Here is a 24,903-nt window from a genome sequence, read left to right as displayed (position 1 = left end):
GGAGTTTCGCGATTCGTCGCGAGTTATTAAGCGCGTCGATTACGAGACCCGTTCATCCACGAAGGATCGAACACGGCCGACGTTCTTCCTCGGTCCTCCCTTCGGCGGTCTCATATCGAGATTATAGTCACGGATCGCGAACAATGTTTCGTTCTCCGAGGTTTAGCGCGTTACACGGAGCTCTTCCCCTTCCTCTTGACGTGCGAGCGGCCTCTTCGCCGCTTTACGATCTCTAATTATAACGATTACGTCCATCTTTTACGGGGCGAACTTTCGTTCCTGCCGACTCGATGTCTCGTTTCTCAGAAGAAAGCGTACGAATGGGAGGACACGGAGCGGCGCTCCGAGCGATCAGATTGCTCGCGGATTCGTCAAACAGGACCGGTTAGGATCGAACCGATCCTATCCGCGAGCTATCGATCAAGGAGCTACAATTTCAAAGATACGATGCAGTTCGCGTGCAATTGTACGCGCGTTTCCTCCGCTACACCGGACTTGACCGGAGACCAGACTGATCTCAGACTGGTCTCGAGCGACCGATACGTATCGCACTCGATCAAATTGTTACGTGCGGGACTGCACGCGGGGAAGCCGTCCCCCGTTTCACCAATTAGGTCGTTTTCTAGGAAGAAATCGAGACGGAGAGGCGAAGGAGGCAAAAAGGAGAAGAATCGAAGAAGCGGGTTCGCCGCCGCGGCTCCGAACCGATCGCGGATTCGTCCAATCGCGTTCACATTCTTAATGCCGGCTGCGGCGAACATTCAGCTGCCGCGTACCCTCCGGCGGTACGATTCGAACGGCTTCGACGATATATTCGAAATGATCTTCCATCCTCCGTCTCCTCCTCCGTCTCCCCGATGCTCTGCCCCCTTCCTGTCTACGATGGTCTCGCTTTCCTCTCTTTTTCTTTCCTCGTTTTTTTTTCTTCTCGCGGGGTGAGCTCTGTCCAATCGCTGCCCACGGAATTTCATATCGACGCTGAGGATGGTGAACGGCCCTCACCGTCGTACATAATAATAGAGCAGAATATAATGTTGGCGGACGAACGACCCGCGGCTAAAATGTATTACGACCGGCACAACACCGATACAACACCAACGAGAGCGTAGTACCGTCGCCATCATCTTCGGCACGATCGACAACGTACGTCTACCGCTCTCTCCGCCAACCGTCCAACGTGCTCGCTGGTGCATCAGAGGCGCGGTTATGCGTTACGAGATTACACATTACGTAAATACGTGTATAACGTATGATATTCTCATCGTGTGGGAAAATGTACGAGCGCGATCCGAGTCACTCGCGCGTCAGCTCGAACGGTTTCCGACCCAAATTGAAAAGAAAAAGAAGCAAAAGAGAAAAGAAAAAGAGCTGCAAACGCGCGTTTCGGAAATATGTCGCGTATCCGCGACAGGGGGAAGCTGACTTGTCTCGTGACGCAAAACTGCACCACTATAAAGTGGTACTCCCAGAGGTAGTAGTGACACGCTGTACACGAGCGCGTTGCTACAAAGAGGTGGCTCGAGAGCCGCAGTGTTGGTGCGCTATGTACATTCTGGCGGATCGTATTATGTACGCGAGGAGAAGAGAGGGGGTGGGCGCGACGTCGTAGATGCCGGTGGTGGAGGCGCGTACACACGCATCCCGCGATGTACATAAGGCACACGGGGAGGATCGGCGAAGGAGAGAGCGAGAGGGGGAGGGGCTTCGAGGGGGAAAGAGGGATAGGCGGTAAGTACATAGGATGAGACGTTTATATACCCCCGACGATGTCTATAACGCCTCGAGTTACGAGACGCCTTTACGAGCGAATGCAACTCGCGCCAGACGTCAAGAGGCGAACCCCCGTTTCGAAGTTTGATGGCGCGACACGGGCCCCGAGCATAACCTCCGAAATATCTCGCTTCTTTTTTCCCTCCCTTCTGCTCCCGGCGCGTCTCGGTATTTCGCTCGCCTATGCGCGTTTCATCGCGAGCGAACGCATCTCTATCTCTCTCTCTCTCTGCTCCTCGGACCCGGTCGGGATAACGCGCGCTTTTAATGAACGCGGCCGATTTAGCTTCGTTAAAAACGGTTTAGCTACGGTGATCACTTTCGGAGTCCAGTCCTTGCGCGAGTATACCGGCAATCGAGAGTCCCATACCCGGGAAGGAGAGTCCGCGTATCTGAGAATCCAGGAGAACGCAAACGTGTCACCGACAATACGAAGCTGCAGTCGCACAAAGTCGCGTCTGGCCAGGCAATTTCTTCTTCTCTAACGAGCGTGGAATTTTTCAGCGCGACCATCGCTTCCTGTCGAGTCGTAACACCCCTCCCTCGCAGAAGGAGCAGCGGGTCGACTGGGCCATTAAATTAATAATTTGTGGTCGACAACGGCATTGTGAGATCCGATGCAATCGTTATAATATGCAGGATTTTATTATCGGTCCCGATGGCGTATGCTAATTTACTGCTAATTGTATTCCGCGGGCGACAATGATGCCTCGGTGGCAGAATGCAATCGCTGCCGCAAACGGACGTTGGAATTATTGTCCGCGTGGACGACGCGACGTCGCCCCGAGCCGAGCCGAGCCGAGCCGAGTTGAAGTCACGTTAAAAAATAACTACGAAGCGTGACGATTTCCCATTGACGCGCGTGAAAAATCGCCGAGTAAAATCGCGAAACGCTAGGCGCCGACGAGGCTCCGCCAATCTTTCACGAATCATTTTCAGAGGTGCGACTAACGGAACTGCGACGTCGGAATTTTTCCATTTCAACCGCCCCTATCGGAAATTATCGCATCCGTCCTTGAAATCGTCGTGTCGCTACCTGGCAATGGTTCGTAATGGACGAACGTATCGCACGAGATCGTTCACTAGGAGGAGACACTACCAAACGAAGCAGCAGCTCATTCTCCGTGGAACCGCTCATTCTCCGAGAGTCGTTAAAACTTCGATAACCCTTCATTACGCGATTGCTCGGGCCATTTCTGTATCGAAGAGGCGGCAAAATGTTGCGCCAGCCAAGGGTGATCGTTAAAGCATGCACCGACTTTTCAAAAGCATGCGATCATTCTGTCGCGCGGACGCGAGCATTGACTCGTCCAAGTCACCGCGATACGTTCGTAGTTTTAAAACCGGTCGTTAACGACGACGAGCTTGTTCCGGCACGTGATTATACCACGCGCTACGCGGACAGAACAGCGTAATTTTGATACGCCGATACTCGTCGTTCTTGTCGCGACCGATAATCCTCGAAATCAGCCGCTGAAATTCGCACGAGGGGGAACGCTTGTATCGAGACGAAATTTCGCGACACCCTGCCACGCTACTGCCCTGCGGTATAGCTCTGCAGTCAGGTATGGAGGATGGTTCATCTTATTAGCTCCATGGTGATCCATGGGAGGTAAACCGTACTGAGTGCAAGTCTGGTGAATATATTGCATCCGGAAGTGGACGCATTAATATTGCGGAGCAGCAACGTTTAATTTTACGCGCACAGGCGGGCGGATCACCCATAAGAACGGAAATCGAAAGACCTTTCTAAATGTTTCGAGGACAGGAGTTTTAGAAACATACGGTCGGCACGTGCTGTCCATCCCGTAGAGTTTCTTTAGCTTTGGAGAGAAGACGTAGCACAGTGGCTCTCAGTTCCCCGAATAAGGAGAAAATAAAACTCTGAAAAATCGTAATCAATTTCCAGACTTTCCAATTATTTCCGCCCCGCAGCCGACAGGAAGGCCAAGATCTGCTACGTGCCGATCAAAGGCTGTCATGTTTTTTGCATTCTGTCGTGAACGTGTCGCTAGTTTTGCCATTCGTTTGCAATTACCTACATTCTTCTATCACACTCACTGCATTCGTAAAAGCATCGAATTTTAATGCACATATTGGCAATTTCTTTCTAGATGAGATAAAAGATGACCGTTTTTCTTTCTCGCGAAGTTTCCAAGGAAATGGTTCCGTTGTAATTCATTCGTTAAAAGATTCGTCCGAGACTTTGGAATATCGGTAACCGTAGCAGATTACACGCTCCAATCCCCGAAAAACTCTTATAAAAAAAGGGGAAACAATTTTTATCTTTTTTTGGCAAAAGCAAAAGTATCATTTAGGTGAAGCAAAAACGTGATGAAGACAAAGCATTACAGGGGAGGCAAATAACAGACCATCTTCGAGGAAGGCGGATATCTTCCACAAACCCCCGTCGAGAGGGTTCCCATCGATAATCCTTAAGAGATATAGAGGCTCTCTATACACAATGACCGTCGATATCGACCTCGTCCATCTACGGCCGGAATCGTGTCGCTCGTCGCAGAGATTCTTCGATCCACGATAATCTTAGCTACCACCTCCCTGTTCTGCCAAATCCTTCTGCCGTAACGCAGCCCTTGACTTATAGTTATTCGATGCTAATTTTTCCTCGCTCGACCATATCTAAAGCTTTAATAAGGGACAAAGGCTCGAGCATGCTACAAAACCTAGAACGTAGAGGAAAAGCTTCCAAACTCTTAATAACGGACGGCTGGCGGCCCGATGCATCAACATTAAATTTTCCTCTGGCGCCAATGATTTGCGGATCTATTGTGTCTGCGGATTAGTTTAGTAGGTCCACTGGGCGATCTTTACTCAGGACTCAGGGAGAATCGGAAGGAACATTAAGCACGACGTGCATTTCAAGTATTCGGCGTCGGCGATTTGGGATCATTGGAATCGCTGGGATCATTTATGATGAAAAGATTCACCAGCGTCCTACTATACTTTTCTATTTCGTGGAAAATGTTTCATGGCGGGAAATTATTTGAACAATAATCGCACGTCGCACGATCACCGTCAAAATGTGATACAACTTTATTTATTGAAGCGAAAGTAGGGCGCCTATAAAACGCATACTCGAATACGCGGCGAATCGATGGACGAGTTCTCCTGCTTGAGCGATTGCAAAAGACGATTATTATCATATCCCGGACCAGGCAAAATCAATTGAAGGTAATAAATATAGGTAATAATAGGTTGCGTTATATTCTAATACCAGCGCAGTAACGGTACACGGAGAATAATTATTACCGAAGCGGCAACAGTTACTGCTGGTTGATGCGGCAACAGCGTTTTAGTATCGTTCTAGTCGTAATATCGTTGATAACTTTCTCCATGTATTAAAATATAGAATGAGCTTTTCTTCTTGTTCAATAACGCGTGACTCAAGATGTCGAGACGAATCAATCTCCCGGGGAAAAGTGCAGCTTTGTGTACCTTGTAATAGAAAATACGTCTATTCGCTCAAATCGTAAAACCTTCGATTGCAAACCAACGCAAATGTAATCTCGACGAATCATGACAAAGGAATTACGGATAATAAATTAAATCTCCGCGCATTGACCGCGGACCGCGAAAAGAAACTCGCGCTGTTGACGGCGCGATGATGAATGTTGAAATTTAGCAGGTATTCGAGGTACTATTCCTCGCACTCGCGTACCATTCCCTTGTTTTTTTCCTCGCAGTGTTCGCGCGATCAAAACGGTACGAGAGAGGGAAAGAAAAAAAAACGATCGCGCGCATTCCAGGATTGCAAGTATTTGGGTTAGTAACCGGCAAGATCTTCGAGCGTTGCGCGTCGTTACGACTTGCCGGACATTAATAGTCATGGAATAGAAGCCTTGGCGCGGAATCGTAAAAATATAATTGCGCCGATTGCAACAACGTTATCTCGGTACCAGCGCGGATAATGATACGTGAATGGGCGCTTTACGGCATTACTCCACTTGGCCGGGCCAAGTCCGCTTCGCACTTTGCGTGTGTCCAAGCACACGAGGTGTAGCCCCCACTCGCTTACGCAAATCATCCATTAACGCACACACGGTGTATCGGTGGCGCTAAAGGAGACTGCCGTACCATATTTTTCAGCGACCGATCTTGCTGATTATTTTACTACGCGAAATAAGGATTTAATAAGGGAGTCACATTTCTCGCACGCGGTGCGAGTGCGTGCTGTCATCATCGTTACTTCATCCTCGTGATCGAAACACTTTGCCTGCCAATTGACTGCCTGCATTTCGTTCAAGTTTCTGCACGTGGTACATGTGGTAAGGATTTACATTTGCGCGATGCACTTCTGGGTATGCGTACGCGCTCGAAAATTAATTTACGAAAAGGCGACGTTAGTTTCCAAGCAGAAAATCGTGCACCCACTTTGCTTAATCAAATACGCACGAAATCAAATTTAAGCGTCTCTTTTCTTCGGTTACGCGGTTCCACGAAACGGTCAGGTAAGAAGTCGATGACCCTGTCGACCTGAAGGAAGCTGCGAGATTCCAAAGTGCAGAAGAGCGATGGACCACGGTAAAGCAGGTGGAAGAGGTAAGGAAAGATGAACAGAAAGAAAGAGAGAAAGAGCAAGAAAAGGGGAGGAGAAGGAGAGAGAGAGAGAGAGGGCAAGAAGAAACGGACGAGCAAGAGGCGCGAGTAAAGTCAAAGAGTCAACAAGAGAGCCCATGGATCTCAGTGGTCTGTCGAAGCGCGTCTCCTGCTTCGTTGTTTGTACGAGTTCGACGAGGAACCCGTTTCCCTCGAACGTGCACAAGCGGTCTCGCGGACATCCATCCAGTCCGAGTTTACTTAGGACCGCGAGTGATATATACGCGATGGCTCAAATTCAATATTTCAACCGAGGGGGCAGAGCTATACGCCGAAAAATCGTAAAATCGCTTTACGTTATTCGCCGACATACACGCCCCGTGATTACGCTCGATTAAAATGCATAAAGAGACGAATCGCGAATGCTTTACTATGGTTTTATCATCTGCTTTAGGATCCGCATTAAATCCAAATGGGTAATGAATCGAGAAAAATCGTTTAACTTGAGGACGTTCAAGTATCGGCAGGAGAAAAATGTCGATGCAAATTAACGTGACGATAGCTACGGCGGTAAAACTTTTCTGAAAACGCTTACACGTGAAACTGATTTGGACGCAGTTAGAAGCTAAGCGGCTAGAGACGATCTCTAAAAGTGGTCCAGAGACAATTCGGAGAGTCTAGGAACAGTCTAGACACGTTTCAACGACAAAGATTCAGTAGCCTCGTGCCAGACATCACCTGCATGGGGTCTTTTTCAGCTGAGAGGACCCCACGACCACCTTGATGCCAGTAGTGGCTGTCTATAAGTCTCTCCTAATGGTCGTCGTACCTTTCCCTCGAGGCGAAACACGGTGAGATAGGCAATTGGGTGTTAACCTTTCTCAAAGTTCCACTTGACTCGAAGAAGACAGCAAATGCGCCCCCTCCCCTCCTCTCAAACATCGACTTGTTTCAAAAAGTCTCAAAAGATCACGTTTGCTGTATTACGCAAGCGTCACGACAATTCCTTCGTCACTGTACACCGTTGTCGATGTGCTTGGACAATGGAAACGAGAGAAACATTTCTACGATCTCTGTTTGCCTCTGTCTTTTGAAATACTTCGCTTATTCGCTTATTTACGTATCCTTAAACTGGTGCGATCTGAACACGATGATGCCCACTGTTCAGAGCTGTCTCGAAGGTGCCGCCGGTTTCCTAGTGCCATAAACGATAAAGCGCTCCGAGACACGTTCTTTATCGACTAAAAGCAAAAGGGAAAATTTACTTCTTCAAAGGTTAATCAGTAAGGGCCGGTCGAAGGCATGAGTCCTGCGAGACGATCCAAGACGGTAAGCGTGCAATTGAGATACTCGTCAAAACAGGGAATAATTGGCGGTGTTGCTCGCGAGGTACGCGATGTCCGAGGTAGTAAGCCCGTTCTCTCAGAACGGCGGATATTCACGGATGCGACTTGCTTAGCGACCAAGTATAGCGTTGCGCGAGCTATCTCGCACGGCGGATCAGTAATCTGCGCTACATAATGTACGCGCGAGACGGCCAATTGATACCGTGATTTTATACGCGCTGGTGTGCCGATGCGCCGGTACTCCTTTAATGCATTTTACCACATCCTGCTATATAATGCAGAATATCCGGCATAAAATTCTGCGACTGCGGACAAGGAATAATTAACGAAGTCTTATAAAAGACTGGCTAAAGGTTAACGGTTATAACAGCATTGTCATTAATTTCTAAAAGCTCTTATCGATACATTGGACTCGCAGAGTCACGATTACCACCGATGCTAATAAGGGACAAGAGCCTCGTTTTAATGAAATACATTATTAAACGCAAAACAAATATGTTTCGATTCCGTGGCTGATATTAAAGTTTATAAACGAGTAGTTTTATGCTTTTGGCAGCGACGTTAATAAAGGTGACAGATACCCACGATAGATGGACACTTTTCATTTTATGCACGTTGTTATCTCTTAAACGCGCAATATCGATTTAAATATAGTTTCATGTCATTGAGTGATGATGCAATAAAGGAATATAATATATATTCCGATAAATAATTCTTATCAATGATTTATAGCGTCATTAAACGGACTGTCCGAGCACACAAATTTTATATTTTCGTAGCGTTGACTAAAAATATCGTTCAAAGGCAAAAACGTCTTGCTTCGCGCATGAAACTTGCTCGGCGTTAATGGAACCGCGAGGCTGTCCAGATTCATTTTCGATAACATCGGTGTCGTTAGACGACCGATAACGGTTCCTTACAAAGGAAAATGCGGAATAGTGCAGCGCGCGATCGTGTCGATTTAGTTTTTCACCTCGCGCTCATTTTCAGACCTCTTCGTTTTTATTTGCTATGACGAGTATCGACAAAAGTTGCTTTTTTTTCTTTCAGTTTAATGATATTGCAGTAAAACGATCACGATAATGCTACTTATGCGGGGGACATGATCGATTCGCGTTTCGTCTCGAAGCAGAAGAGCTCGCGCACGACGCAACGCGCGGATAAAGGCAGGCGTGACCGCGAGGCGAGCGTGGACCAATCGCGATTCAGTCCTCCTCTTTTTTTTCTTCATTTCATTCAGGGACGCCCCTCTTGCCGCGCTTTGATGCTCCTGCGCCGCCGCACCGCCGCCACGCCGCCACCGCCGCCGCCGCCGCCGCCACGCCGTGATTCCCCACCAACGACGAGGCTAGCTTCTCCGTTCGCACCGTTGCTGATTCGGGATCACGCGCATTGCGACCGACACGCGTTGCATGCGGATACACGCGCCTCCCTGCGAATCGCGTCCAAGAGACGTGCTCCGATGCGCACGAATAATTTAACCTCGTGAAAGAAGGGGGGATTCCGACCGTCTGTCTGGTGTTCGTTCTCGCGTAATTAATAATGTTCGCAGGCCCTTCTCAGGGTTAAGCAGAGATGGATTTTCTTGAGGTATTCTCTATCAAAGTATTCGCGATTATTTAACGGATTATCTAAATATTTTTAAGCGTATCTATAAAAGTATAATAACCACCCCATAATACATTTTGTGTGTCCATTTCTTACGTGGAAGCTTCGGCCCGCCCTGATACAATTCGGTTTTATAGATCTCTGCATTTTTCTAAAAAAAAAAGAAAGAAAAAGAAAAAAAGGGACGAGAGATTGGCCTTTACAGCAATTTTGGACTTGACCTTGGTACGAGTCGTCTACAAGGGCCGACCAATTCCGGATATTACGTCCGAAAATCTAATTATGAGATCTTTATAGGGCTATCGTAAAATAGCCGAATAACAGAGGAACCCTGGGTTCGTCAAGGCTACCTTGGCGAGGTTGCCTTGGAGCATCTCGCTGCATGATCCTTCGACGAACCCCGTAAAGCTAATGCTGAAGTATTTCAGCAATTTTAAGGGTTGCATTTGTAATTTAGAAACTTGGTGATATAAAAAGTTGTATGATGAGTTTCAACGGCAACGTCCGTGCTTATCCAAGCCAAGTCTGAAGCGAGGAATCACGAACGATTTCCATGATAAAGGTGATACTGACGGCACGAGGTGACAATGCGGTGTTACCGCGAACGCCGGGGTCCCGTCGTAATGAGAGTGACGTCACGACATGGCGTCTGCAGGTGAACGAGCAGCAGAAACGGTGGTACCGTAGGTTAAGCGCATTCGCTAGTCGATCCGATTGGCCGAAGGGGGAATCCCCGCCCTTGCGCCGTTCGTGCACACCGACGAGCCAGCAAATCCCCCCAACACCCCTTCATCCCCTCGCTCCACCTTTACCCTTTCGCGACTGTACGAGTCTCTATCTCGCTCTCCCTTTCGCCACTCTCCTCTCTCTTCTCTCTTCTTTTGCTTTTCCCTTTTATGTACACTAAGGTGCATTAATTCGCGTGGTAGCGAATATATATATTTATTAATATTAATATATATATTATATACATGTAATATATATGTATATATATATATATATTATTATATATAGTAATATTAATAAATATTAATATAAATATTTGCTACCACGCGAATCAATGCACCTTAGTGTACAACCGACAGCGCAGGTAGTGTCGTCACACTACTGATAACGCACGTTCTCGAATCGACCCTGTTTTACACCTCCACCTAGATCTATACACAACGAGGCAACTTTGTGTCTCCGTGTGCGACAGGCTTCCCGACTTTGCTACCTGCCGTTGCACCAAATTATCAGACACTTGCTCAGTGGCGTATACATCACCGTGCAAATATTATGCTACTGGTGCACGATTCGGCACGTTGTCAAAAACTGCACAGGTCGTAATTATGCGTATGAAATGAGAACCAAACTCTGTTGCATACGATACGCAGGTAAATATTCTCTCGCAATCTTCCTCGCGGCCCCTCGCCGGCAATCGCCGGTACCATTGCCGATTCCAGAGTATATGTATACATATATATTTTTTATTTAACATGTAAAGTTCAAACTTTTCACAATTTTACTTTGCGCTATTTGAAATCTAATTTGATAACTTTTAAAATATCGATTTAAAAATATTTGTCTGATTGTAGTTTGAATAAGTTGGCCGAATAACGAATACATCCAGAAGATCGTGTTTATATTTATCAAGTTTCTCCTTTCCGTGAAATAGCTTTTATAGAGACGTTGGACGGACGACTTTTGCAAGGAGAGTTATCAAAGAGTTATCAAAGGTATAAAACACGTATTTGTTGCCAAGAAACGTTCCTCGAGTAAGCGCGTGCCGTGTGATTGGCATTCTGATTGCTTGTAAATTAATATCGCTCTACTAGAGTAATGATATCAAACACAGTTTCTACGTATTTGTCTTGACGCGATTACAATCTCAGATATCAGATGTATCCAATTCGTTTGATTGCTTGAAATAAATAAATATATATATTTTACATCGAAATTTTATTCTTAAAATTTATCCATGTGAATATACGATTCTAGTTGGCAACACTTTTGTTGCCAAGATTTTGTTGCCAGGCAAGTGGACCTTTCGAATCTTGGGCCGGAAGAGAAAAGTCTCAAGTGGTTAGCGAGCCGACCAATCACAATCGAGCATTTTCGCTAGCCATCTTTTCAAATTCGACACGACTGTAACCGCTTTTGTGACCGCTTTTGCAGCAACGCTAATTCGGAAATTGTTTCCAAGCGACGAATCTCGTCGCTCTTTACGAGATCCGAGAGAGACTGGACTAGCGAAAAGGACGTTTGCAATCGTTTTCCCATGAAGCATCTCGGCATGCACAACCGCGCGTTTTTTAAAAGCGACACAAACGCGAGCATGAACATCGCGAATGTCGCATCGGCCTTTCGAGCAACGACGACAATCGAGTTAACCTCTGCGAGGCGCCGTTTCACTCTAGTCCGTTACCGCTAACGAGATTCCGAGCTGTTCGTTCAACACTTCGTACACATTCCTCTCGGATTCAACTCGCAAAAGGTATCATCGCAAGGTGGAAACGTTCACCTGCCGCAAGCGCCACGAGTATCGCTCTGGAAAAACGCGCGACAGATTCCGCAAAGACCGAAAAGGTTACCTGCTGCTGTTCCGGGTACTGCCCGTTGGCCCCGTTGGCCCCGTTCGCCCCGTTCGCCACTCCTCCTCCGGGATTCTCTATTTCTTGATCGTCCTTTTCCATCGCGTAGGATGGCTTCGGTTCACCTTTTACCCGAATTTTGACTGCTTTATTGTAACGCGGCCAACTACGAAACGGGCGTACGCGCTGTTACGCGTTGCGGCACCGCAACACGATCCGCGATGCGCCGTATGCGCAAGGAATCGCGCGATCGAGCGCGACGGAGTTGTCGATTCGTCGCGCGAACCAGTGTGGCTACTCCGCCGCGATCGAGTACCGTCGGCAACGCTCGCGAGGGAAATTAACGCGCGCGATCGCGGCACGATCAACGGCTTCGGCGCACTCTCGCCCTTTTTACAACCTTTTTTCCTCGTTTCCTCGTATTTATTCTCCGAGTATTCCCGTTTCCGAGAGCGAGCCTCGTGAGCCGGCACGGAATTCAACGTGCGCGTTGTTTTGACAACGTCGTTACGGTCGCGACGAAAAGTCTCGAGGTCCAGCGACAACGGTGGTTGCGCACACGGGTCGACCGACCCCGACGAGATACGACGAGAGAAATCACGCAGCTCGCGACGACGCGCACGACACGCAACACGTAGAGTAACTACTGCTCGGAGGAAAACGGGAGAAAGAAGGAAGAATTAAGGAAAGAGACGAAAGTGGGGGGAAGGAACGAAATCTATCGGACGATGCTCGACCGAGGAGTGGGGCAATCACAGGGTCCGGGGGTGGGGATGACGAGCTCGCGCCGCACCACGCACGGTCGAAAATTGTCACGTGCAACGCGATTATATCGATTATCGATCGCCGGATTCACTGGTGGGACGAAACTGTTGACTCGTCGCGACGTCGACGCGTCGATGACGGAACGGCTGGCCACGAACGATCCTCCGTCACCGCTCGTGCGAGATACCGACTCGTCCTTAGGGAGAAACCGGCACGAAAGGGCGAGCGACTGCGAGGGACGGCCGTGCGCTCTCCCACGTTCTACTACGATCTAAAGACGTACGCGCCGGCTCGCTTCGGCCCTCTCGATCCCTCCTCGTTCGTCTACCACCACCACCGCCGCGCCGTTGCCGACCTCTCTGCAGAGAGGCGGAGGATCCCGAACGGCGCGCGCGAGCACCGAGTAGGCGGCGGCGAGGGATAGTCACGCCCGCTGCCGACGCGGACGCCTCCCGTGCGAATTCCCTTTTTCCTCCGTTTCACCAACTTGTACGAGTTTTCGATCTCTCTTTCTCTCCGTTGTTTTTTTCCCGCGCTTTTATCACATGATGTGTTGCACGTAAAAGGAGAGCGCTTCAACTTTGTGTGTCGCGTGTGTGTAGCGTGCCTGATATTACTTTACACTTTTCTGTGAAATCAAAATTTTTCGCAATCTTCCCGCACAATATTGTTTAGTACACCACAGGATATCGTAAAATAAAGAAGATAGAAAGCAGCATATCTCTAAATCAAGAAATTTCGAGTATAATGGATTCGTGTTTCTTTTGTCCAGCTTTTGTTCACTTCCTGAAACTTTTAGATAGATGCCGTATAAATTCCGAAAATTGGAAATTAGTGCCAAACGGTGAAAATCTGTATAGGAAAGTTTCTCTCATATTTCTTTCAATATAATATATATATGAGAATAAAATCTCCTTGTCAGATTATCTGAAAAAAGCGATTGAAGTCTAAAATGAATAAATTGTCGCGCAAAACGGAGAACAGACGGCAAAAATTGATGGAAGAGATTGGGAAATAATAGGAGACATTTCTTTCGTCCGTTTCGCCAGTGCTGTACGTGAAATCAACGCATAAAAGTTGCGCAACGTATCCATGTTATCTCGCTGTGTGGTTAATCGTATATTAAACAATTTTCTATGTTTACTCACGTTTGCACGCACGTCTACCGTACATTTCCGTTTGTGTCGGTAAAGATAACAATCAAAATCCGAAGAATAATATTTGTATGTCCCTTATTTTCCGTATTTTCGAAATAAAATTACGGTACGAGATTACACCTGATTGGAGGGTACGGGCAGTTGTTAGCGCGGGATGCTCGACTGTTATTTACACGTACGCGCTATTGACGGACATAGGAAGCTGCTTTCTGCATTTCCCAACAGTGTTTATGCGTACAACGCTGCAAATCTGCAAAAGGCCCTTTTTTCCTTCGCAACGACTTCCCTTACCCTCTGTTTAGGGATTAATTAGATGTACATATATCGGGAATTACTTAAGTTATGTTTTATTTGTGAAAGTTTATTAGTGCAGCCTTTAATGATAGTATCAAATAAATTTCTATATATAAAATCAATAATGATAAAAATTTGTCAGATTGAGAAAAAGACACAGAACCTGACAAAGAAACGACAAAATTTCTGGTGGTGAGAAAACTTAGAAATCGCATACTCGAAATAAACGAGAGAGGATTCAAAGGGATACCTGACCTGAACGATTATCCGAATTCGGCGAATAACATTTCCATGAGAACATCCCAAATTCGGATCAGATAAAATGATCGTCAGCAGGAACCATTATGTATTTTAAGTCTCGAAAAATGCGTTTGCGCGCGCGATCGCACGTCGAGGCCGACGATTCTCTTTCTCTTTCTTTTTTGTCGTTTCGTTCTCCTCCCGACTTTGCGGGCAGTTAACACCCCAATGGCTGTTTGATCCCGCCAGTAATAAGGCTCATCTCGGCCCGTTTCGCGAGATAGGATCCTCTTCGCTTCGTACTTTTCGTGTTTTTCTTTCATTTGCTCTGCCTTCGCAATCTATCTCCTCCTTGCTCTCTCCGGCCTCAAAGATCTCGTTCCACAATACAATTCTATTGAATTGTCCGTCACAATTATATTCTCATCCTATAATACTTTTCCTATCGTTAATTTTAAAATGTCTGTGTGATATCATCACTTTGAGACTATTCCAACGAATCAACCGTCAATTTCTTTTTTTTCTATTCCTTTTTTATTCGAATGATTGATTCGAAACAAAAGAAAACGATCGTTTTATGATCGAGAATGTTAATATTAGAAAAAGTTAGCTTTCTCTTTTATCCTTGTGCATTTGTGATGTGACAAGGGAATTAACAATCTATCAATTCTTGAAATTTCATACAATATCAAGAAATATGTTAGAAATACTGTCGCCTTTCATTTCCCTTTGTTCATTCTCTTAGGTAAAGAAGGGATCTAAGCGGTGCCTTCTCAAAATCTCTCATCCTTGTACCGTTATAATTCTGAAATTCCTATAGAAGATAGATTCTTTCCTTACCGTGTTTTGAAATATAGAATTTAAGTCTAAGAAGAATCACGTGTAAATTTATGGCAGCGATTTTACTACTGTCTGTATACCTGTACCTGCAAAATCAAAATTATAGTTGGTACAGAAAGTATAAAAAGATCTGACAATCGGCAACTTTATCGAAAGCTTTCGAAAAAGAAATTTCTTGCAGTAAAAGATACAAAAGAAATAAAAGTAGGAGCAAAGCCATCAACTCAGGTAAAATTGAGCTGGAAAAAAAGTGAAAAAAAAAGAATTTAATTCGTTACAGGTCGGCGTGAAGAACAGCTCTAACGATTCGTAAGAAGTTGGGAAAAATTATCGATATAATGTTTACACAGGAACGAACGTGTCTTTCCTCAACGGTATGCGTGCCAAGAATATCCATTCAACGCATCGAAGGTGTATTGTTATCGAATTTGCACAGAAGGTGCATAATTTATGCTAATAATGGACGTGCATAATACAAGAACACGTACGTTCACGTGCTTCCTGTTGATCCGCCCGTATGCGCTCACCCGGTCGCTACGCGATCGGAAAATCGCGGGCGCCGACTTTCAAACCTACGGAGAAATTACGTTTCTACACAGTAAAAAATAAAATGTTAATTTTAACATTTTTTGCATGTCCCAGAAAGTCCACTCTAAATTTTAAGTTAAAGTAACTCATTCGTCATATGTTACTTCTTGACAAACTAGAAATGTTAAGTAATTAACACAATACTTTACATTTATTTTTGTTATTGTAACTTTAAGTGTGATGTAAAAATAACATACAAAGTAATTGAAAACTACATGGAAGAGAAGTTACAATGACTCATCAGAAAAGTTGATAGAACATTTTCGTTCGTACAATATGAACATTTACTTTTTATGTTATATTAACACATGATAGTAATTATTTCAACTTAAATTATTGTTGATAGAAACATTTAATTTTAGTAAATTTGATTATTTTATATGTCAAAGTTCATGATTATTTGAAGATTTACTTTAACTTTTTTTAGAATGTTAAACTGACTTTGTGACATGTTGATTGTTTAAAATTATTGTGTTAAAAGCATTTGAAATAATATTCCATTTCTAAGAGACATACATAAAATGTTAAGTTATGAAGTTAACATTAATGTAACATATAAAATTGTTATAAAAATAATAACATATCAGTTGTATGTTAATTTTACATTGAAGTAGCAATCAAAACATGGCAACACAAGAAAATTTTAACACATGGACGCACAATTTTTAACGGTGTAGCTGTAGCTAGCTTTCGCGTACCGGTATGATTTTTCGTACGATTTTAAACAATCGTGAGTTATCAACGTGAGCAATTGGGCGGAGAGGGGATGGATATGCGCGTGGCGTGGAACCGAGATAGCGACGTGCAGTGTTTGAACGCGCATAAAATCGGTCACGCTTATAATTATGTACGAGAGGCGGACGAGAAGCGCGAGAGAGTTCGCGGTCACGTCCAAAGGAAGGATGTTTGAGAAGCCGCGCCTCGAAACGTTCTCTTATTTCTTGGCACCTTCGATTGACAATTCTCAGGCTCAGCGCCGCTGGATTATTTGCTCTATCTTCCTCCATGAGATCTCTCGTCACCTTCTTTTCGCCATGGAAACTCCGGCGCACGGAGCTCTCTGCCTCCTTCTTCCTCTTACTCCGTTCCTCCTTGTCTCGAGCGGTACGAGCGGCCACATAAGGATGTACCGAGAATGTACGTTGACTATTACGGCCCCTCGTGCTTTTATAGCTCGTCTGGGTGGCGCGCATACCATCGCCATCTTGTTAGCGGCGATTAAATATTGATGCAAGAACCGATATCCAGCCTCGAGTGGTTGCCTCTCGATGGTTCGCGGAATCGCCTCGCGAGAATCTAGGGCGGCAATTTCCAATTACTCGCATCGTTCGCCGATGCTTGTTGCGCGCGCGCGCGTCCGTATCTCTGATCACGCTAAACGTGCAAAACGCGCTGTTGCTGGTGAATCGCGGTTCCTAACGGCCACGGTGTTAATTTGTTCCTCGTCGATGCGTGTCCATTATTGTGCAAATTGTCAACGAGGCAGATTGCGCGAACGCCCGACAATGGGGGATCACGCGCGCGAAGTCCCCACGGGCTGTCGAACCACCCCATCGTTAGTGTGCCGAATCAACCGGAAATTCCAGCTTTCGTCGCTTCCGTATTCACTAAACGGGCTGTACGAGAGATGCGAGATGCGATAAAAAAAAAGAAGGAGAGGACCGAGCACTCTCCGAAGGAATTAGCCAAGACGAGATAATGCCAAACGGCGTTTAACAGCCCCCTCTGGTCGATTCGATTGTCATGAAAATACGCGTTTATTATCGGGAACGAGCGAAAAATAGAAGGAGAGGGAACGAGCAGCCACTGTGAGCCGCACGGAGCCTCCCCATTTCCAGATAATTAGAGATCGACGGCTGTGCCAAGATGCTAGGAAGATGCCGCGCGACACCTGGACACCGCTATGCAAATCCTCTGGAAGGTCTGTCCATTCTCCCGACAAATTCCATGGAATATGCCCTCTCTGCGTCTCTCGCAGTCTGATCCTTTTGCTTTTGTATTTCATTCCGTTAATCCGCGGACGATACTTGTTACGATTTATTGATCACCATTTTATCGACTCGTTACACCGATCAGTCACGTGCTATAGCGCTTCCTCATTGGTTCCGTTGGTAACGTATACTCATGCCCGGAAAATGATTATCCAACTCGAGAAAAGGTTTGGCTGAGGAGGAGGAGGAGGTAACGAGACGACGGGAGCGAGACGGGGAAAGATTACCCCGAGACGAGACAACCGTGAGGAGATCGCTCTTTCGGGATCATTAATTATCCTAGAAAGTGCGAGAACGGGCAAGATATACAGAGGGAGGAAGCCGAACGAGCGGCAGATAGAAAAGGCGGACAGAGCGAATGAGACGGCGAATGTCGCCACTGCAAACCGAAATTACTGTCGAAGATTAATGGCCCCACGCCTTATTACTAGTATTTATAGCTCCGATCCTCCGAAATTTTTCGAATAGTCAAAGTTATCCCGGGTCGCTGTAATACCAGTGATATCATTGGGATTCTGCCTGTGACGTACGTGACGAATAGCGCTGTCACTGTTACCTGGACGTTAATGAATGCAGACGGACGCGGAGAAAATTCACTTCTGAGATTTCTGCTTTTACAATAAAACCCACCCTGGAGAAAGGAAAGTCGCACAGTGTGTAAGCGACATGGTGCGCTTTGTAATGATACACATGGTATATTATCGTATCCTACCCGCATACCGACGACGCATACTCCTCGCATTAATTAACCGTGGTTCGAACGATACGTCTGCTCTACGCATGTCGGATGAAAAAGACTGGCTGAATGGAAAAGGAAGAAAAAAGAGAGGGAGAGAGAAACGCACACCTTCCTTAAATAAATCGCTAAAGAGCGACGGTTCGGGAAGGAAGATTAACGAGCGTGGTGTGTCGTTCGATTCGATACGTCGAATTAACGCGAGACAGAAACGAAGCTCCGCGTATCGGTTATTAATGACTTACGGGGTTCTGCCAATGTAAACGTAAGCGATGCCGCGCGTACTTGAGGTACTCGGCGCTTTGAATCGCTTAGAAACGTGTTCGTTCCGTGAACACCTCGAACGGTAATGGCAGAAACGACGATTAATTGGCCGTAATTGGACAACGACAACGCGTATGCACGCGCGTGTATGCGTTCCGCGTTCTGAACGCATTCAACGATAATACGCAAACTCGTTTTCAGGAAACTAAATCGTTACTGCTCGCCTCTGTGCGGAGGCTGACGGAATTCCAGCTCGTTGCACGTATATGTATATACGTAATATACGCACGTAGTACGTGGAGGGCGTGGGGATGAAAAAATCAACCACCGCCCCCTGCGTTCCTTGAGTGGCAGGTCCGCTAATATCTACCCTCGTGTCCCGCCGCGCTTTGCCATCTCCTCCAGCCAGCAATATCGGCTCGGTTTCAATGTCAATGTGTTTAAATAAAAAAAAAGGACAGAAATGGCAGAGTTGTCGATCGCGAGGATGATACGGGTAGCCGGGGAGAAACGGAGATCCATAAACCCATAAAACTGTCGGGACGGAATGTCGGGCCATCTCTATCCGCAGTGATCTTGAAACTATTTTGACCTGCTTGATAATATTTAATAATCCGTCTTGGAAAATGCGCTTAAGCTCACTACGCTCTCGCGCGGTCGCAGGCTGAATGCGCAGGCTACAGCGAAGATGGAAAGCCGATGCCAAAGGGGTGATGGGGGGAACGGAGATGGAGAACGAGGGGATGGAAAAGCAGCGGCCGGATCCCCCGAGGTAATAGCGCGAAAGTTCCGACATCGTTAATCTTGCAGTTCGTAGGTCGACGGATAGACGTATGTACATGTCGGATACGTACAAGCGAGTACACGTTATTACGAGTACATCATGGGGCCACACCCCTACGTGGATGCCGTAGCCGGTCGTGATCCCTCCTACATTCGTTACGATCCCCACACCAAGTAATTGGACTCGGAAAATTATCCATTTTTTTAATGACTCACAGTAGCGAGAGCGCAGACGGATAAAAAAGCTGGCTAATAGTAATTGTCATGTTTTTCAACCATCAAAAAGATCATCAGTATGCTAATTAATAGCTAATTGTAAATTAAAATATTAATACGTTACCTCGATAAAACAAAGTGCGTGCGCATGAGAGACACATGCTTTTACGTGTTAAGGGGATGCTGGAGCTGCTAGTGAACTATTTTTTCACTATAGCGATGGTAATTGCAGTTTCGAAAATTCTCTTTATTGCTTGTGCAGAATAAAAAGTCCTTTTCCACAAATGAAGTATAGATAGAAAGAAAGTCCGTTCTACAGGACTTTATATTCAAAATGGAAAAAAGTTAGAAAAGACAAATGCAAGTTTTTAACTTTTTTCCATTTTGAATATAAAGTCCTGTAGAACGGACTTTCTTTCTATCTACACTTCATTCGTGGAAAAGGATTTTTTATTCTGCACAAGCAATAAAGAGAATTTTCGAAACTGCAATTACCATCGCTATAGTGAAAAAATAGTTCACTAGCAGCTCCAGGATCACCTTAAGGGGAAGCTGGAGTTGCTAGTGAACTATTTTTTCACTATAGCGATGGTAATTGCAGTTTCGAAAATTCTCTTTATTGCTTGTGCAGAATAAAAAATCCTTTTCCACGAATGAAGTGTAGATAGAAAGAAAGTCCGTTCTACAGGACTTTATATTCAAAATGGAAAAAAGTTAAAAACTTGCATTTGTCTTTTCTAATTTTTTTCCATTTTGAATATAAAGTCCTGTAGAGCGGGCTTTGTTTCTATCTATACTTCATTTGTGGAAAAGGATTTTTTATTCTGCACAAGCAATAAAGAGAATTTTCGAAACTGCAATTACCATCGCTATAGTGAAAAAATAGTTCACTAGCAACTCCAGGATCACCTTAAGGGGAAGCTGGAGTTGCTAGTAAACTATTTTTTCACTATAGCGATGGTAATTGCAGTTTCGAAAATTCTCTTTATTGCTTGTGCAGAATAAAAAATCCTTTTCCACAAATGAAGTATAGATAGAAAGAAAGTCCGTTCTACAGGACTTTATATTCAAAATGGAAAAAAGTTAAAAACTTGCATTTGTCTTTTCTAATTTTTTTCCATTTTGAATATAAAGTCCTGTAGAGCGGGCTTTGTTTCTATCTATACTTCATTTGTGGAAAAGGACTTTTTATTCTGCACAAGCAATAAAGAGAATTTTCGAAACTGCAATTACCATCGCTATAGTGAAAAAATAGTTCACTAGCAACTCCAGGATCACCTTAAGGGGAAGCTGGAGTTGCTAGTGAACTATTTTTTCACTATAGCGATGGTAATTGCAGTTTCGAAAATTCTCTTTATTGCTTGTGCAGAATAAAAAATCCTTTTCCACAAATGAAGTATAGATAGAAAGAAAGTCCGTTCTACAGGACTTTATATTCAAAATGGAAAAAAATTAAAAACTTGCATTTGTCTTTTCTAACTTTTTTCCATTTTGAATATAAAGTCCTGCAGAGCGGACTTTCTTTCTATCTACACTTCATTCGTGGAAAAGGATTTTTTATTCTGCACAAGCAATAAAGAGAATTTTCGAAACTGCAATTACCATCGCTATAGTGAAAAAATAGTTCACTAGCAGCTCCAGGATCACCTTAAGGGGAAGCTGGAGTTGCTAGTGAACTATTTTTTCACTATAGCGATGGTAATTGCAGTTTCGAAAATTCTCTTTATTGCTTGTGCAGAATAAAAAATCCTTTTCCACAAATGAAGTATAGATAGAAAGAAAGTCCGTTCTACAGGACTTTATATTCAAAATGGAAAAAAGTTAAAAACTTGCATTTGTCTTTTCTAATTTTTTTCCATTTTGAATATAAAGTCCTGTAGAGCGGGCTTTGTTTCTATCTATACTTCATTTGTGGAAAAGGATTTTTTATTCTGCACAAGCAATAAAGAGAATTTTCGAAACTGCAATTACCATCGCTATAGTGAAAAAATAGTTCACTAGCAACTCCAGCATCCCTTTAAGGGGATCTTTGCGATGGTGCTGCCATCGCACAATATTTGCACAATAAAATGCTTTTTACAAAAATTTGGCAATTTGTACGCACAAAATCGCAGTTTCGCAAGGTGGGGACACAATTAAGGAATATGAGGATGCTTGTCGAAGTGATTTTAGAAGCGTAATAAAAGAGAAATCTGTACAATCCTGTCAGAATCCTGTATTGCATACAAATTGCCAAATTTTTGTAAAAAGCATTTTATTGTGCAAATATTGTGCGATGGCAGCACCATCGCGAAGAAGTTCACTAGTAGCTCCAGCATCCCCTTAAGATTGTAGGTTATATATAATATTACTTGAAACATAAAGGCCCTTGCACAATAGGCGATAGCGATAGGCGAAATTGGGAATTTTAGTACGTTTTAGGTCGTTGATATCGAATACTGGTAAAGTAGATGAACGGAGAAGAAGAACCTCCGTCGGTAATTCAGTGCATTTATCAATTAGGTTTCGATAATATTCATTTATCATGTTTTTCATTACTAGCAGGGACAGATGAATCCAACTAGGCGCTTTGAACTATAGATGCTTTGATGAATGATAGTCATCTCTTTGTGAGAACGTAAAGTTCGTATTGTACTGTACAATGCAACGCAAAATAAAGCGTCACGCCTGTTACGAGAAACGATAAATTTTGATAAAGGCAATGTGAATACGCGGAAGAAATCCGAAAAGTGCAAATGGAAAAAGTGAAAAGAAAAAAGTGAATGGGCGTCGAGATAAACGCAGGTAGTTTGAATTTGAACAGCGTTGTAGACGGAATCCGTCGGTAATGTCGCACGAGTCTCAATCGTTTTGCGCCTTTTCCTTTCCAATTTCTCGAAAAGATTCGTCTCTCTCGAATGTTGAGAGGTCGAGATTTTAAAGAGAAACGCATTGACGCATCTCAGAATCCTCCGGCACATGTGGAGGGATGGAAGAGCAAATCGACCGTAGAACAAAGCGGAAACGAGGCTCTTCTCGTTCCTCGCTCCTGATGACTGCCGCTAGTCATCTGCGAAAGTACTGAAATGCTCATCGTCGTGTTGGTCGCGTCGTGATGCAGGACAAAGTGCAACTTTGTAGCCGTAGATTGGTCGCGAACACGTATACGGCAATGGGTGCTCGCCGATCGCGTTACGTTGCCTCTCTCGTTATCGAGAGCGACGGGACGAGTTACCGTCGCTGAGCGACGATAACGCGGTGCAACCTACCGAGTGGCGTCGCGAGCGAAAACCAAACATGTCTTCGTACACGAGCGAACTGTCACGCTCTCAGGAATATCTGAGCTTCCGTGGTTCCGTGCCGCTCAGGAAAATCGTCGTCGATGTCGACGGCATCAAGGTATCGTTTCACGATCAGTTTCCCGGAATTTAACGTCAAACGATTTACTATTCTTTCTCCCCCTCTCTCATTTTCTCTCTCTCTCGCTACTCTCTCCCATTCGTTGATTTGTAATTTTAATTACATGCGTGCGTGACGTGCGAGCAAACAACGTAATGACGATCGCGTGTCAAAGTGTTTGTTCGTACGTTGACTCGTAGCCCGTTTCAATTGTTTCAGGGATGGAAAGTGTACGATTCGAATCCAAAGACTATCAAGTGCCCTGTTATATGCCTTCCACCCGTTTGCGGTACGGCTGACATCTTCTTTAGGCAGATACTAGGCCTCGCAGCCAAAGGTTATCGAGTTATATCGGTGAGTGGAATATGTATCGACCACAGAAATCTTTTCCAGCACTTAAAAATATATGCGGCACAAAGGAACTTGTTTACTTGTGGTATAAAAGCAATGATGGAAGATTCATCTTTATTATAGGCAGAGCCACCCGTATACTGGAATATAAAGGAATGGTGCGACGGGTTTAAAAGACTGTTGGATTATCTGGAGCTTGATAAAGTTCATCTGTTTGGGGTTTCACTAGGTCAGAAAACACAATTTCCAAATGTTAATGCGAAGCATTAAATATAAGTTGGCGATTAAATAGAAGTTTGCTCGTCGTAGGTGGTTTCCTGGCGCAGAAGTTTACAGAGGTTAACGCACATTGTCCCAGAGTGGTGTCTCTGATTTTGTGCAACACTTTTACAGACACATCTGTGTTCAGTTACAACGATTCCGCAGCGGTGTAAGTTTTATCCTCTTTAACGATGAGTACGAGACATCTATTCCACGTATTTTATATTACAATTTCATTTAATATTATCGTATCTTTTTCTGTTGACAGCTTTTGGATATTGCCTTCGTTGGTATTGAAAAAAATGATAATGGGAAATTTTGCTACGGAACAAGTCGATGGGGAAATTGTAGAAGCAATTGATTTTATGGTGGAACGGGTAAGGAACCTTTCAGTTTGATGTCAAAAAAAAACGAAAATACTTTGTACATATATATATATATATATATATATATATGCGTTGTAATTGTATGTTTTAGCTGGAGAGTTTAACGCAGCCCGAATTAGCCTCCCGCTTAACAATGAATTGCGTAAATTCTTACGTACAACCTCAAAAAATATGCCACTTACCTGTTACGATAATAGACGTCTTTGACGAGTACGCTTTATCAAATGCAGTCAGAGAAGAGATGTATAAATGCTATCCGAATGCAAAACTAGCGCACTTGAAAAGCGGTGGAAATTTTCCATACTTGAGTCGATCCGCTGAGGTTAATTTGCATTTACAGGTAATTCTTTCGAGCATAATAGCAATTGAGTGCGCACTTGTTACTTGTACATGTTGGTACGAATCGTCAGATCATTCGTTTCTCCTCAGATCCACCTAAGACAGTTTGAAGACACGGAATATGCAGCTTCCGAAAAAATCAAGACTTAACGAAATGAGTTGCTATTAGTTACGAAAATGAAATATTTATTGAACAAGGCTGGCCTCCATTAATTACGTGGAAATATTAATAACGTTAACAAGTCGGCGTTTTATCACGGCGAATCTATCATTCCGCTGATTGATCTCTCAGTTCTCAATTCTCGCTGAATCTTGTTATATCTGTACATATAATGTGAATCATGTGATGTACGTATACTGCTGTTATTTGATTTGTTACAAATCACCATGTTTAGTTTCTTAAATATAAAGAAGGATTTATATTTTTCACTAGTCTGATGTTTTCTTGGATGCAAGAGAG

At 44.5% G+C, this 24,903-nt stretch overlaps 2 protein-coding genes across 2 annotated transcripts in view; one reads left to right on the top strand and one right to left on the bottom strand.

Annotated features, from left to right (window-relative positions):
* LOC105286012 (protein dead ringer) overlaps positions 1-12,860 on the bottom strand; it is a 75,926-nt gene extending 63,066 nt beyond the window's left edge. The window contains 1 exon segment of the mRNA XM_026974328.1: positions 11,855-12,860. Within this exon segment, the coding sequence (XP_026830129.1) occupies positions 11,855-11,956 (102 nt within the window). The 5' untranslated portion in view covers positions 11,957-12,860.
* A 9,902-nt stretch (positions 12,861-22,762) lies between these two features.
* On the top strand, positions 22,763-24,872 carry LOC105286009 (maspardin). Its single transcript, XM_011350616.3, has 7 exons — positions 22,763-23,106; positions 23,326-23,460; positions 23,581-23,686; positions 23,767-23,887; positions 23,987-24,095; positions 24,196-24,444; positions 24,534-24,872. The coding sequence occupies exons 1-7, from the start codon at positions 23,005-23,007 to the stop codon at positions 24,591-24,593; spliced, it is 882 nt and encodes a 293-aa protein (XP_011348918.2). The 5' UTR covers positions 22,763-23,004; the 3' UTR covers positions 24,594-24,872.
* Positions 24,873-24,903: the final 31 nt, after the last annotated feature.

This window comes from Ooceraea biroi, chromosome 12 (assembly GCF_003672135.1).
Source record: "Ooceraea biroi isolate clonal line C1 chromosome 12, Obir_v5.4, whole genome shotgun sequence".
Classification (NCBI taxonomy): domain Eukaryota; kingdom Metazoa; phylum Arthropoda; class Insecta; order Hymenoptera; family Formicidae; genus Ooceraea; species Ooceraea biroi.
This window is presented reverse-complemented; position numbering and strand designations above follow the sequence as displayed.

What these genes read in the sequence shown, in the direction of transcription:
- LOC105286009 (XM_011350616.3), top strand. Translation starts at nt 23,005, where the DNA reads ATGTCTTCGTACACGAGCGAACTGTCACGCTCTCAGGAATATCTGAGC. An exon ending in AAGGTTATCGAGTTATATCG is followed by an intron (nt 23,461 to 23,580) that starts GTGAGTGGAATA and finishes TCTTTATTATAG; the next exon opens with GCAGAGCCACCCGTATACTG. An exon ending in AGGTTAATTTGCATTTACAG is followed by an intron (nt 24,445 to 24,533) that starts GTAATTCTTTCG and finishes GTTTCTCCTCAG; the next exon opens with ATCCACCTAAGACAGTTTGA.